General features: G+C 64.7%; 1 protein-coding gene across 4 annotated transcripts in view; it reads right to left on the reverse strand.

Moving 5' to 3' along the window:
• Positions 1 to 2093: 2093 nt before the first annotated feature.
• Positions 2094 to 14576, reverse strand: part of RBFOX3 (RNA binding fox-1 homolog 3) — a 450332-nt gene continuing 437849 nt past the window's right edge. Inside the window, exons 7-15 of one of the 4 annotated variants that reach the window (XM_047833696.1) lie at positions 14349 to 14402; positions 13430 to 13522; positions 11908 to 11968; positions 8728 to 8781; positions 8393 to 8525; positions 7746 to 7908; positions 6774 to 6835; positions 5620 to 5698; positions 2094 to 2130 (exon numbers count right to left, since the gene is read on the reverse strand). In XM_047833696.1, coding sequence (XP_047689652.1) covers positions 2128 to 2130; positions 5620 to 5698; positions 6774 to 6835; positions 7746 to 7908; positions 8393 to 8525; positions 8728 to 8781; positions 11908 to 11968; positions 13430 to 13522; positions 14349 to 14402 — 702 coding nt within the window. In that variant the 3' untranslated portion in view covers positions 2094 to 2127. Of the gene's footprint in view, positions 2131 to 3539; positions 3974 to 5619; positions 5699 to 6773; positions 6836 to 7745; positions 7909 to 8392; positions 8526 to 8727; positions 8782 to 11907; positions 11969 to 13429; positions 13523 to 14348; positions 14403 to 14576 lie in introns of those variants that run through there. The other 3 variants (XM_047833698.1, XM_047833695.1, XM_047833697.1) reach the window with 3 other exon arrangements.

The following is a 14576-nucleotide window of genomic DNA, read 5'->3' on the forward strand; positions in this document are numbered from 1 at the left end:
CAGGAGGAATTCAAGTTGGTGAGCTGAGTGGTGCGTGGGGCAACCTTGCTTTTGGACTCTGGCCCAGTCCCCCACGCCCAAGGCTTCTCAGCTCTTGATTTGACCTGTGCTTTCCTTCCGGTCCTGCTCCCTCTTCGGGGGTGGGGAGGATGGCAGGGCTCTGCGCCCCAGCCTTCCAGGGGCGCCCCCTTCCCCTCCCCCGCCCCCGGGGCTCTCCTTGAAGTGCGGGACCGGGGCTCTGCCCATCGCCCATCACACCGGTAGAGCCCGGGGCGCGCTTGGGATCTGAGGGCCCTCCTCCCCACGGCGCCCCCAGCCCCGTACCCTCTCCCGCTCGCACTTGGCTGGCCCGGCCAGGCGCCGGTGTGGGGTAGCCTCTGCTCACTGGGAAGGGGCCCCGGTGGCGGTCTCCCCCGGAATGTGCTCGAAACGTGACAAGCATTACCGCAGCGGGGACGAGGCGAGGCTCCAGGGGTACGCGTGAGCCCTGCCTCCGGCTTGTTCTGGGTCGGGTCGGGTCGGGAAAGGAGTGCGGAGGGCGGGGGCTCTGCCGTCTGGCCCAGAAAGGCGTTCGGACCCCCCTCCCGGGCCGCGGGGCTCCTCCCGGCCCTCCACCCTCTGCGCCCCGCCCGGGAGCTGCCAAATCAAAAAGCGTCGTCCTGGTTTGAAGAAAGAAATCTTTATTAATAATCTTAATAATAATACTGTTGATTTGAATGGTCACACCTTGGAAGCATACAGAATGGTAAGAAAGAAAGCCTGGGGCTCGGCTGCAGTCCTGGGGGGCCGGGAGGGCGGGGCCGGGGGCAGAGCTGCCGCAAGAAGAGGGGGCTCTGGACGGGAGGGGCGGGGCGGGGCGGGGCGGGGCTCTGTACAACAGGAATAGAAAAGGGGCTCACTTCAGGAGCTGATGCTGAATATATAAAGTGAGGTGGTTTTCTTTTTTTTTTTTTTTTTTTTTAATTTTTACGTTTCATGAGACAGTGGAGCCATGTTGGGAGCCTATGTTTGTTATTTTTTGCTGTTCCCTACTCCAGCTATCCCTGCCTGGCCAGGGCCTCCTCCCTGCTGCCTACGGTCTGCTCTCCAGCCACCCTGGGACCGGACCCGGGCACCCCTCTGGGCCTTTCCCCCCCCCTCGCTCTCCCTGCTCTGGCCTGGCCGTCCAGCCCCACGGCACCCTGACTCCGGACCTCACCGTGCTGCACTGGCCCGCCCGCCCTCTGCTCCCCTGCAGGGCAGTGGTGAGGAGGGCCCGGTCCAGCAGGCGGCATGAGGCCTGCCTTCCCTCCCACAGACCAGGCCCAGGGCCGCCTCCAGGAACCGGCCAGAGCCAGAGCGTGTCCTCAGCCCCGAGGCCCTTACCCTCCCGATGCTCTTAGGTAAGGGGAATGATCCTGTCCAGGCTGCCTGGGAGCCCCCTCACCGGACTGGGGGGCCTGGGCGCCCCACAGTTCTGGAACCATGTCAGCCCTTCCTTGGTGTTGGGGTCGGGCCCCAGGGCTGCTGGACGGACCGGCTCTGGTGGCCTGCAAACGCCTTCGCTGGGATGTGGGCACTGGCGGCATGGCAGAGTGGGTGAGCTGGGGCCTAGACAGCTGGACGTGAGGGTGACGGGCACGGGCTGGAGCCAGAGACCCCGGGGATGAGTGGCCGCCCCCCGCGCCCAGCCCAGCCCAGCCGTCCCCTCCACCGGCACGGTCGGCAACAAGGTCAGGTCCCGCTGGCTGCTCTCCCCTGCGCAGGCCTGTGGCCCGTTCCTCCGCTGGGCCCCACGTGCCCTGGGAGCGGGGGGCCGGAAAGGAAGACTTGGTAGAAAACGAGGCCCCTTCCCCTCCTGCTCTCCCCATCCCGCCAGCGCCGTGGCCGGGGAGGGGCGGGGGCCCGGGCGCTCTCCTGGGCGCGGTGCCCGCCGGACGTGCTCCCTCGCTGCGATGTGCGCTGCCACGCGCGACTCGGACGTGGTGGATGCTTCTCGGTTTGGTTGGTTTTGTTGCTGCTTGGATCTTAACATCTTTTTTTGTTTTGTTTTTTGTTTTGTGATTTTTTTTGTTTTTTTTTTGTTTTGTTTTGTTTTTGTTTTTTGTTTTTGCCCTTCATGGTCCAAGAAGGAAACGGTGGAAGCTTTCACTACAACAGAAACAGAAAGGACTTGCAGTTTCACAGAAGCAACTGCCAGGCGAGCGGTGAGGACGGGACCAGCCCCAGCGGCCCGCACAGGGCGCAGGGCGCAGGGCGGGCGGACGGGTGCCGGGCCCCGGGCCCCAAGGTCCTAGCGCCTCCCCCTGCTGCAGCCTGTCCCCACCCCCCCCCCCAGCTTCCGGGAACCCATCATCCTCCGTGAGCTGACTTTAAAGCAGACCTCGTTCTCCAGGGCAGAGAGTATGGGCTGGCAGTGGGAAGAAGGGTGGGGGGGGGCGGCAGGAGCAGAGAGCACAGTGAAGCTGGCTGGCACGCGCAGCCTGCGGGCTCTGCTAGGGCTGAGCTGGGGGGGGGGGGGGCAGCTGGCTCCGGCCGGCTGAAGACAGAGGGCGTGGTGGGTGGACGGCACAGCACAGGCCACGAGGGGCCCGGACCCAGGCGGCTGAGAAGGAGGGGCTCTGGGCAGTGGGAAGAGAGGGCCCGGCGCCCAGGACACGATCCGGCCACTCCACCAGCCGGGACCCGGTGTGCCCTGGCTGGCGGGGAACCCACACCCGCTGGCTGGCCGCGCCCGGAAGCCCAACTCTGGCGCGTCAGGGCACCTGGGATTCCCCGGCCCGAGACACTTTCTCCTGTAAGAAGAAAGCCTCCTCCAGAAGCTACCGGGGCTGTCTCAGGATTACCGGCGGCCCCAGCCAGGCTCTCCTCCCCGGACCCCGCACGGTCCTGGGACCTTTCTAGAGGGGAGGCTGGCACCGAGTGCTGTTCCGCCAGGAAGTCCCGCGATGGGCCTCCCCCTGCTCCCCCCTCCTGAAATGGACCCTGGCAAAAAGATGTCTCCAAGCCTGGGGGAGGGGAAGGGTGCCGTAGCCCAAATACCAACACAGGTGCTGGGCTGGCCGGGACCCCAAGTCCGGCGGGGCCAAGGTGCCATCCTCGGGGCCTGGTGGAGCGGGGTGGGGGCTGGGAGAGCCTGCAGCCAGAAGTCACCGCGGGTGGGCTGAGGGCGACCCCTGGGGCCCTGCAGGGCGGATGGCTTTGTGCGTGCGTGCGTGTGTGTGGGGTGGCGGGGTGCAGGGGAATTTCTTCCTAGATTTTCCTTTCTTACAACAGAGGCTCAGCAGCCCCGAGGCTGGTGTGGCCATGGCAGTTTCCGCCTTGCACGTGTGCTTGTGACTGCTTCGGCAGGAAACGTCAATAAACTTCAATCAGAAATGTTAGTTTCAGCCGGACGGGGGTGAGGGGGGCAGAGACGGCTACTCCTGTGACTAGGTGAAGGTGGGAAGGGGGCACCGTCCCCGCGTCCCTCCCTGAACCCCAGGGGAGGGGCAGTGGCTGTGGCCCCCCGCTGGTCGCTGGCGGGGGGGGGGGGGGTTCTCCTGTGGCTCCACAGACCCCGGGGGATGACGGGGGGGGGGGTGGGTGTCGCCCTGGTGGGCTCTACTGCCAGCTCTCGGGGAGGGGGAGGGGGTGTCGTGCCCAGCCTAGCCCCTCCCACTGTGTGCATACCGTACCTGAAATGGCTTGGGGGTCACAACGTCAACAAAGTCAAAATAGGAAGCAAGGTTTCAGACACACAGGGGTAACCAGGGTCAAAGACACACACGCCATGGTGAGGGGCAGGGACACCAGCTGGCTGGAGGAAAAACCTATGGACTTTAGCGTCGCGTGCCGCTGACTGGGGGGGGCGCACTGTCCTCCCGGTGGCTGTGCCTGGTTTTGGCCTGCTGGGTGTGGTGTGTACTGGGCAGTCAGTGTGAATGCTGCTAGGGGCTGGGCCCTCTTGCTAGTAGGGGGTGAAGCGGCTGTACCCTCCTCGGCAGAGGCTAGCCTGCAACATCAAAGATGACAAACAGCCAATCAGTACCGCCTTGTGGTAGGGGGGGAAAAAGCAAAAAGAAAAAAAAAATAAGGAAAACCAAAAAGAAATCGCTAAGTCCCATGTTTTAAGGCTGGCCTTGGGGAGAGCGGGTACCAGTTACCATGGCAGCGGGTGGGGGGGGGGCCCTGGGCCTCGTTCTGTCGTGGTGGTGGCCTGGGGGCCAGGAGGCTGCTGGGGTCATCAGCCCTGGCACTCCGGGACAAGGAGGTTTGAGAAGTCTCTTGACGACTCTCTAGGCTCGGGCCTGGCCCTCCGGGGGCCCCTCTCTCTTTAATGGGTCGGGGGAGGTCTGAGCGAGGGCCCCACCTCCTCAGAGCCCCTTGGGGGCTCTGGCGGGTGGACGGACTTCCTCTGTCAGAGTTCCCCAGGCCTCGGCTCCACCAGGAGAGGCTGTGGCTGCTCGCCCAGCTCCTCTGAGCTTTAGGGGGTCCCTGGGGTCCCTCCTCTTCCACCAGGGCCTCGCTTGGGCCTGGCCCTGCGTCCGGCTGAGGAGGACGGGTCCTGGATGCTCCAGCTCCTGTGTCCCTGGGCTGCGCTGGGTCAGGGAGGTCTCCACAGGAACCTCCTCCCCACCAACCAATTTCAACAGGAAATGGGAGCGGCAAGTGCCAGAGGGGAGAAAAAGAAAATCTTACAAGCAAAAATGAGAACATAAGAGGGGCCCCTCTGTGAATCAACGAAAGCTTTTAGCCAGCAGCTGCATGGTGGGGGGCGCCCTGAGCTGAGCCTGGAGCCGAGGGACCCACAGAGCGCACTTTTGGGGCCTCTGTCCAGGGAGGGGCCGGCCCCCAAGAGGTCTGCTGCTGCCCCCTGTGGCTGCTAGCTGTCACTGCAGGCTGCCTGGGATGCCGGGAACTTGTCAAAAAATCAAAGACAGAACAAAAATGGGGAGGGAGTAATCAAGACCAAGGGAGATGGAACAACATATCCGTACTGGCTCCGAACCTCCTCCCTCCTTACCCCCCGAAAAACGTGTTCATCTTTGATGCTGGATGCCAAGCTAGCTAAAAACCGACATCAACGCCCCCCAGGGCCAGGGGTGGATGGGCACAGGAGGCAGGTGACCACTGGAAGCAGGTTTCGGGGTACAGAGTGAGCTGGGCTGCATGTGTCGACAGCTGGCCATACACACACACACACACAGACACACTGGCCTGCACACCTCTGGTGCCGAGAGCCGGCCGGGAGTGCGTGGGGGGGTGGGTGCCGGGAGAGCGCTGGCCCCAGGGCCGCCGACGGGTCTGGGTGGGAAGTGGGGGGCAGCCCCTGTCCCTCTCCTTGACGTGAGGAAAAGCGCAGTGACAGGACACAGGGGGACGGTGGCGGACACACCCCCACGAGCCTCTGGAGCCTCAGAAGACTGGGCAGAGCGGGCGGACCAGGATGCTCCCCAGAGGGCCAGACGTCCTCACTGGACCTGCCTCCCTCGAAGTCCCCCGGGGGCTCAAAGGGGCAAGTCCTCCCCCAGACTCCCAGTCCAGGCCTTGATCCTCCCAGGCGCCGGTCAGAGGTCTGGGTCATTGTCCTCAGGGCCTGCCCACCCCAGCCTCGTCAACGGCCAGCGCGTAAGGCCAGGCGGCGCCCCCGCTCCTTACCATGGTTCCGATGCTGTAGGTCGCTGGGGGGCCGATGGTGTGGTGGTAGGGGTCGGTGGCCGCATAGACTCTGCCGTAACTGGGGAGAGAGGGAGGTGTGGGGGGGCGATGGGGGCAGGTGAGGGGTGGCAACGGGCCCCCCACCTCCTCCAGTGTGGTCCCGCCTGCCAGGCCCCCCCTCCCTCCTCGCCATCCTTTCTGCCTGTTGAGAAGGAAGCGTCTGGAAGGAACACAGCTGGCCACCCTCCTCTCAGCTCTTCCAGCGTGTGCTGACCCTGACGAGGGACAGGCTGTTCTACCAGGGACCTCGTGGAAGGAAATGGGAGTCCTCACAGAGCTGGGGTGGAAGGAAGAGAAACCTCGATCCCCGGAAAGAAAGAGGGCAGAGTGCTCAGAGCAGGGAGGGGGGACGGGGGGGGACATGGCCCTGTGTCCCCCTGATGGCCTTCCTCTCAACTTAATTCTGTGTGTGCAATGCCACCTTCTTGTAGGACAGGGCTGGGCCGAAGGGCCTGCCGTGCACCGGACAAAACCCACATGTGAGATGCAGCAAGAAGCTTCGAGAAAGGTGCAGGTCCCCGGGTGCCACCAGGAGGGACAGTCAGGTGGTCCCCAGGCCGGCACCCACCACATGCATGCCAGGCTCCCCTAAGCAGGAACTCTGTGCCCAATGGGCCAAGCGCCCATGTGCTAGGCTAGGCCACCCCTGGGGGACCTGCCTCCAAACACAGAGCCACCCCCCAGCCCCTGGGTGTGCCCGCCACTGGGCAGAGGGCCGGCTGCTCTCAGATGGCCACGGCCCCTGGGAGCCCAAGCTGCTGCCTCTCCTTCTCCGAGCTAAAGGGCCTCAGACCCTGAAGCCCCGAGAAGGATCGGAGGCGCGCCCACGGGCAGAAACACAGCCTCCTGAGTACCCTTCCCACTCCGGGGCCTCCAGGGCAGGAAGGGACTGAAGAAACGGGGGGGGGGGGGGGGGGTGGCGCTGGCTCAGGGGTCTCGGACCTGCTCTCCCTGTCCAGATTCTGTGCCGCCGCCAGGGGGAGCTGCCCCAGGCCCAAGCAGTAGTGAAGTCTTCCCGTCTGTCTGAGCCCAGCCCTGCAGGGACCCTGTTACCCCATCGTCTGTCTTTATCCCGACCACGGCCCCAGCCATACCTGTCGCTATAGGCCGCGGCTGCTGCTGCAGGCTGAGCGTATCTGTAGGCTGCATAGCCCCCCTGCAGGGTAAGGGGGAGGGAGAGATGGCACAGAGGCTTAGTGGGGCTGACGTGGCCTGTCAACCTTCCCCTTTCAGCCAGGTGAGGACTGGCTGGTGGGTGCAGGCCTGGGGGCACCTCGCTTCTGGCCTAATGGAGACCTAAGGACCACAGATTATCAAGTGGGCCGGGCTGAGGTGAGGCAGGGGTGTCTGTTCACTTCCCCATTCAACACACTGGTGGGTACCAATTACGTGCCTGGCTGTGTTCGTGGCCTTGACACATGTTAAGTGCCCACAGACCTGCCAGCAGTCCAGTGGGCCCCTGATTTTGATGCCCGTGGGCGTGGAGAACCCATGGGTGACTGGGTGCCATCCTAGATACTGGGAAAGGTCAAGGGCAAACCCGGATCACGTCTCGGCCCTGGCACAAAGGGACTGTTGGATTATGGGCAAATGCCCACGATGGAAGCAAGGTCTCGTGTTGAGCTGGGTAGGTGTGTGAGAAGGGGTTGTCAGCTGGGGCTCTGGGCTAGAGGAAGCAGCAGGGGGAGCCCCACGAAGGGAGAGAGAAGCCATAGGAATCCACCAAGGGGTCTGCCCTCGAGCCCCTGCCTCCTGGTCTCTCTCTGGGCCTCTGTACGGGACATGGGGTACCCACCGGGGCTCACTCGGTGACCCCAATGCAGTTAGGGATACGGGAGAGTCGCGCCTGCCCCCATCACCCAAACGCCCTGGGGACTGGAGAAGACATGAGCACAGACAGCCCAGGCTCCGCTGTGCCGAGGTCCCCAGGGACCCACTGCCCTGGCACTCTCACCCTCCGGGGTTCCGAGGATGAAGTGGGATGGGGTGAGGGAGGGGAAGACCCTGGAAATCAGCTGAAGGCCTGGACAAGCCCCACCCCGCCCTCCCCTCCGGACCGCACTTACATAAATCTCAGCACCATAAAAGCCGTCCTGATACACGACCCTGGAAGCAAACGGACAAGAGAGTGGTGGGCAGGCCGGCTCCGGCGTCTGCTGAGGAGGGAGGGGGCAGGGTGCCAGCCCTGCCCATGGGACTGGCATTTTAACAAGCGTTTGCTCCAGTGCCCTGTTTTGGTATAACAATAGAGTAACACCCTTGCTGGTCAGTTCCTCTCTCCCACAAAGCCAGGGGCCCCGCGGCCCCTGTTGCTTACCCTCCCCCCACCCCAGCCCAGGCAGCTGTCCCCCCATCCAGGCAGAGGGCACTGGGCCCCGGGGAAATGGTCCAGGGAGGGCTTCGAGCAGGCCCTCGCTGAGCTCAAGGGCCAACCACCATCCCATTAAATCAGCTGGCAAGGCGCCAGGGCTCTAAATGTCCCCCCAAATGCCAGTGAGCCTTGGCGCCCATGGCAGGATGGGGTTGGGGTACTGATATGGAGGCGACCGCAGTGCAAAGGTCTGGGGGTTCCCGACACCCCCTCCCCCCCACCTTCCCGCAGTTCTGGAAAGGCTGCTTAGCCCCTCCGGCTGCCCAGGGCCTCACCCCCCCCCCCCCACGCGCCCTGGGCTTCCCCCATGCCTCCCTCCCAAGTGCCTCCCCAGATACTCACGCTCCATAAGTTGGGATGGGGGGCGGGGGCGGCGCAGCCCGAAACGTATTATACACGGCCCGGCCCCGACCCCGTAGGTGCGCGCCCCTGTAGGCTACGGCCGTGCCCGTGGTGGGGTAGGGGAACCCCGTCACTGCAGGAAAGGGGGCCAGAGAAGAGGCGGTGAGAGGGAAAGCCTGAGGCCAGGTCGAAACAACCCGGCCAGGGCGCAGCCACAGCTAGCCCGGCACCGCCCAACCACGCCCGCACGGCCACGCCCCTGCCTGGCCACACCCACCCGCCGGCCACACCCCCACCGGCCCGGCTCCGCCCAGAGTGACCGCTCCAGCCTGTACCTGCATAGAATTCAGGCCCATAGACTGCGCCCACCACGGGGTTTAGCTTCCAGCCTAGAAGAGAAGCAAAGAAACCCAGTCACCGTTTCCCCCGTTCTCTCCCCACCTCACACTATCCTGGGACCCTCCCACCTTAGGCGTGGCCTCTGCAGCCCGGCGGGAGGCCGGCCCACCTCCCTCCGCGGTCAGGGCGGGGAGAGGAGACCCCGGGCCCCTCTGGGGATGTTGCAGGCTCACCGGCTCTGACCTTCTGGTCCCTAGATAACAGGGACCAAGTCTCTCCCGACCCCCCTGCCTGGGTGTCCTCCTGATTGTTTTCAAGTTGTGGCCCTCCCCAACCCGCCCCTGGGACTGCCCTGAGTAGGGGGGCGGGGCACCAGCTCCGGCAGCTTGGAGTCTGCAGTCTCTGCGGGAGAGAACTAGGAAGGGAAACCGGAACACTTCTGTAAACTTCTGCGGGCCCACAGCTGGGGCGAGGGGTCCGGCCCACCTGCGCTTCGGCACATGATGGGGCCCAGTCACGGGAGCGCGGTCTCCGGTGGGGGCCGGGCTGCCTTCCAGGAGGGCCAGAGGCTGCCGTGAGGGGGCGTGGCTTCTGCCACCTCCTGTCCCAAAGCCCCTGTCCTGGGGTGGAGCTCTCCGTCCCCACGGCTGAGTCCCGCCCCGACCGTCCTGGGTCTGTCTTTCCCCGGAGCAGCCAGGGGAAGGGCTTCCTGAGGAGGAAGGGCCTCTGGACTGGAGGTACTAAGGAGGACAACTAACATTTCCGGAGCACCTCACCGCGCGCCACACTGTTCTAAACCCACCCAAGTGTCACACCCTCGCATTTTTACAGACGAGCTAGCGGAGGCTCGGGGAGGAAGGAAGGGCAGCCTCACATCCCAGAGCCGGGGGGAGTGGCAGAGCCAGATCCAGACCCAGCCCACATTCCTGGCCGTTCCCTGGCCTCCAGCGAATCTGCGCCCACCTGTCCCCCTCTGCAGGTGGACTGGCTCAGGGCCCTCCGCTTCTGGACCAGTCTTCCCCTCCCACCAGGGACCCACGTGCAGGAGTGAAGCCCGCTTCCACCGGAGGGTCCGAGGGGTGGACGGCAGCCGGCTTTGAGTGGGTTCTGGCCCCAGGTGCTCGTTCAGATACCATGGGCGCGGCATGGTGTCTTTGACCGAGCCCAGCCCCTGACCGCCTCGCTGTACCTGGTCTTATCTTGGGCAGTATGTCCTGACAGCCTGGCTCCCTATCCCGCTTGGCTTTGTGAGGAGGGACAGGGAAGGGACCCGTACCCACTGGCCAGCTAGCAACATGCCTCTGGAGAGCGTGGCGAAGGACGAGACCAGGCCATCAGTGTCAGACCCTACCTGTGGGCCTCCAACCCAGATTCTAACATCCCCACTGCTGGGTGGGCGGCCGGGAGTGTCTGGGGCCTTGTTCCTCCCGGGGGTCCATTCTGTGTCTGAATGTTACTGCTGAGACTCTGGAATCTTCTCTAAATCCCAGATCAGGAGGGAAGAAATGTTTCATCTCCTAAAAAGAACTCGTCCCAGGAAGTGAGTCTTCTTAGTAAGAACCACGATGGAGCGGAGTCCTGGGGCCAATGACCCAAGCCCACCCTCCTGCTGAGGCTCCGTCCTCGGGGCTCCCGTGGGTCCTTCAGTTCTGCAATCTTGGGCATCTTTGTCTGTCACTCTGGCTTTCTGATGCCTCCTCCTGTCGCTGCCGGTCCCGTTTCACTGTCTGGGACCCCGGATGACAGAGGCAGCCTGAGGTCCCCCTGGGTGACTCCTTTGTTTCTTCTGTAAATAGTCTTAACGCCTGGTCAAATCTGGTGAGTTTGGTTCCTGCAGTGGACACTTCGGCCCCCCGCCCCGCAGCCGATGAATTTCTGAATTCGATGGATTCTCTGGAGGGTTCAGGTGAAGGCAAGCCACATACCCAGGCTGCCAGAGCCCACGTGCTGGGCTTCCGTATCAACCCACAGAGAACCTGGGGCCCGCGGACCGCAGCCCACGTCCTTCTTGCTCAGGCCGGTGAGGATGCTCAGGTCAAACCTTGGCAGTGAGCATCTCACCGTTCCCTGTCGTGAGACCACTGTGGGTTCCGCGCCCATCCCGGGCTAGAAACGTGGTCATTCAGGGATGGACTCCGTTCTGGATTCCATGCTTCCCGACGCTCCCGGCTCTGGCTGGAGAGCAGGGGGTGTGGTTCCCAGGTGATGGGGGCGACGGGCCCCCGATGATCGTCCTGACCTGCCAAACACACCTACCACTGTGCCTTACCGTGTCAAGCATTCGGCAGGAGCTCGGGACGCTGGCAAAGGCGGGTGTCCCGAATTTCTTTAAAAAATGTGAGCTCTGACAGTCCTCCAAAAAGCAGGGTGGGAGCCATAATCTAGTCTAAATGTGGCTCAGCCAGACCCCTGCCTTGCTCCCGGAGGCCCCGCTGGTGGGTCACCACGCGGCAGATCCCACCCCCCCAGCGCCCTGACCCTTGCTGACCTGTCACCTGACTCCATGGGTGGCCAATCACACAAGGACAAGAGCGCTGGGGGGGGTGGCTTGGTCACTCTGCCCCTGCTGGGGGGTGAGACGTCAAGCCCCCACCCTGCAGGGAGACTCATCCTGACAGCAGGCTACCGCTCACCGGCACGGGCACGAAGTCGAGCGGGCCCCAGCGCACTGCCAGCTGCGCCCAAACCAGCCCGCCTTGGCCGGCGGGGTGAAGACGCGAAGCGTCGAGGGCCACCCCTCCCCTCAGCCTCGGCGGTTCTGTCTTCAGGGTAGACTGGCTGCTTCTGCTTAGAGTCAGGTGTGTGGGTGCACAAGACCACTAAGTTGACGAGCATTATGTGCCCGTAAGGCTTCCCTTGGGGAGATCCCCTTGGGGACACTTGGGTCCCCCAGGCCCGGATGAAGGACTATCCGAATTATCGTCACACTCCCTCACTAGGGAGCGTCTCTAGCCCGGGCCCCGCCTCACCGCTTGGAAAATAACCACCGCCCACTGTGCCCGGGGCCTGTCCCTGGGGTGTCCCGTGCTTGGGAAGGCCGGGGCATCCGGCCCCAGCTCTCCTCCTGCTCCGGCCCATCTGTCCCCTTCTGACCCGGCGGAGCTGGGACACGAGGGGGCGCTCAGCATCCGGGGAGGTGGGCCCCTGCAGCCTCCCAGAAGCCCTGGGGCCCTTACCGTTAGTGTAGGGGTTCGCAGTCTTCTTGTTGGTCATGACGCGGGCTGTGGCGTTATTGACCTGCCCGGAGAGAAGGGAGGAGAAGCTGAGGGTGTGCAGGGCACTGGGCTCCCTGCAAGCGTCCGGCCACCCCAGTCCTGCTCTGCACCGCTCCTGCACAGCCGCACCGAGGGCCCGGGGGCTAGGGACAGCATCTGCGGCCGGCCTGGCCCCACACCCTGGCTGGCCCTCCTCCCAGGCCTCCCCTCCCCACCGTGCTGCCCCCACTCCAGCGAGCCTGGGCCACCACGGCTCCCAGCGCTCGGCTCAGGCACCACGTCCGGCCCGCTGGCCCTTGCCTTCCACACGCCGCGCCCGCAGACCAAGCCCCAGCCTCTCTCTCCGGCAACCCGAGGCCACTGGAGAAGCTGGCTGGTGGACTCTCCACAAAGTGCTCTCAGCCCAACTTAGCAGACCGGCCCCCAAGACATTCTGTGCCCTCGGTGGCTGCCGAGGCCTTCCTAGCCATGGGCACCCCTCTTGTCGGGGGGGGGGTAACACCCCATTCCCCTGAGGCCGGCGGAGAGTTCCTGATGGGACACGTGTGCCCCTCGAGGGCAAGGCCGACGGGAGAGGGGGCAAGCGGGCGCCGAGGGGGTGGGTCCTAACTCCAGGCATCTGAGTCCCTGCAGGGGCCCGACTGGGGTGTAGGGAGGGTGGGGCTCGGCCTCTGTGGAAGGAGACGGAGAATAGGGCGGGTGGTGGAACTCAAGAGAGGAGTCGGGGCCACACTGCCTCCCCATGTCCTGTGTGAGCCCCTGGGCCTGGGGCTGCATCCCCCGGTGCCCACCGGGTGCTGCACCAGAGCCTGGCCGAGGTCGGTGCCTGCAGGGCTGCCGCTTCTGGAACCCCTCGCCCCCCCAGGCCCTGCTGCTTCTCTTCCCACGGACTTTACACTCGCTGCGGACCCCTCCCCTCCCTGGCTACCCCCCGCTGCCCTGCCTGTCCAGGAGCCCAGCTCCCAGGCCGCAGCACTGGCGAGGGGGATGGGCAGCCCACCAGGGAAGGGGTGAGGGGGGCCGAAGGGGACCCGTGGTCTCCTCTCTCTGCCGCTCCTCTGGGCTAGGTCCCTTTCCAGGCCCTGGCAGCTGGGGAGGGGGAGGACAGGGGACAGCTGCTTCTCCCCGGAGGGAGGGGATTAACAGCACCTCCCCACTGGGGGACAGACTGGGTTGGCTGTGGTGCTTAGAGCTGGCCAGCCTCAAACGTGTTGTTCTGGGGGCTCCTCCCAGTGTCGGGCTGACTCCCACAGTTGGGGGGCCTCTTCCAGAAAGCAGAGGGAGGGGGCCCTTGGGTGGGCCTGAAGCGTAGGCCCCCGAGGGGTGGCAGGAGATGGGCTGGGCTCTGCCCCCCGCCCCGTCTCCCTGCCCTGGGGACCCTGGCCCGGATCTCTGCAGGGTGGCCGCGGGGCTGGGGTGGGGGACCTGGGGGACAGTGGCGTTTCTCAAGGGCGCGCCCTGCGCAGCACACTTATCTGAGCACCTCAATTTTCCGTCCCTCTACGATCGTCCCATTCAGCTTCTCCCGGGCTCGGTCAGCATCTGAGCTAGTTTCAAAAGTTACAAACCCAAAACCCTGTGAGCGGAGAAGGACAGACACGGAGAGAAAGGATGAGAGAAAGGAAAAAAACAGGAGGAGTAGGGAGGGAGAGAGAGGGAGGGGGAGAGAGAAAGATGGGCGGGGGGAGATGGGGGGGGAGAGAGAGAGAGAGAGAGAGAGAGAGAGGGACTGAGTCAGGTGAGTTGAAGGAGAGGTCGGCAGCCCAGAGGTCTGTTCTGGTACCACCGGCAGGATGCCCAGGAAGGGTCCGGCCCCAGGCGGGGGCAGCTGCCAGCCTGGCCTGAGCCCGGCCTGAGCTGACCGCCTGGCGCCTCCGAGAGGACAGGCCAAAGCCATGAAAGAGATGCCAACCCGGCCAGGGGCCAGGACTGTGTCACCCTAATGTCACCTGGGGGGCAAAGCTGGGTTTCAGGACCTCCTGGGGGCAGCCCCACCCCCCATCACCCTAGGAGCCTGGATGGGGGGTCTTCTCTTCCCTGAGCAGGGAGCAGGGCCTGTCTTTGCCCACCCTGCGGCCGTGCCCACCGGCCTCGGGGCCAGCTCCCAGGCAGGCCGGCGGCCCCCTGGCGGGGCGGCTAGGCGGCTGGGGACCCGGGGCTCAGCGGGGGCGCGGACAGAGAGGTCCCGGCAGCTCAGACAGAAAGCATCGCAGCTGCAGCAACAACACAGACAGCGGGGTGGGGGGGCGGGGGGGGCGGAGGAGCGGGGAATACAAGCACCCGTGTAGCTCAGGGGTCCTCGGGCTCGAAGCTCTCCAGGAAGGAAACGCACATTTCACACGTTAGCCTGGCGGGACCTACAGCCGGCGCTGTAATGGTGGCGGCCTCTGGGCGGCACCCACCTTGGAGCCCCGCTCGTTAAAAATGATCTCCACGTCTAAAATTTTTCCGAATTGCTGCAGAGACAGAGAGGGGGGGTGGGGAGACAAGGGAGGATGGGTTAAGACTGCCGGCCGGCCGGCTCGCCCGCTTCTCAGGAGACCCTCGCCTGCTGCCCGGGTCTGGCCCGAGCCCCCCTCCCCGCCCCCAGCCTCCTGCAGGGAGTAGGAGGAGCTCTAGGTGTAGCATGG

The sequence above is a fragment of the Prionailurus viverrinus genome, chromosome E1, assembly GCF_022837055.1.
Source record: "Prionailurus viverrinus isolate Anna chromosome E1, UM_Priviv_1.0, whole genome shotgun sequence".
Lineage (NCBI taxonomy): Eukaryota > Metazoa > Chordata > Mammalia > Carnivora > Felidae > Prionailurus > Prionailurus viverrinus.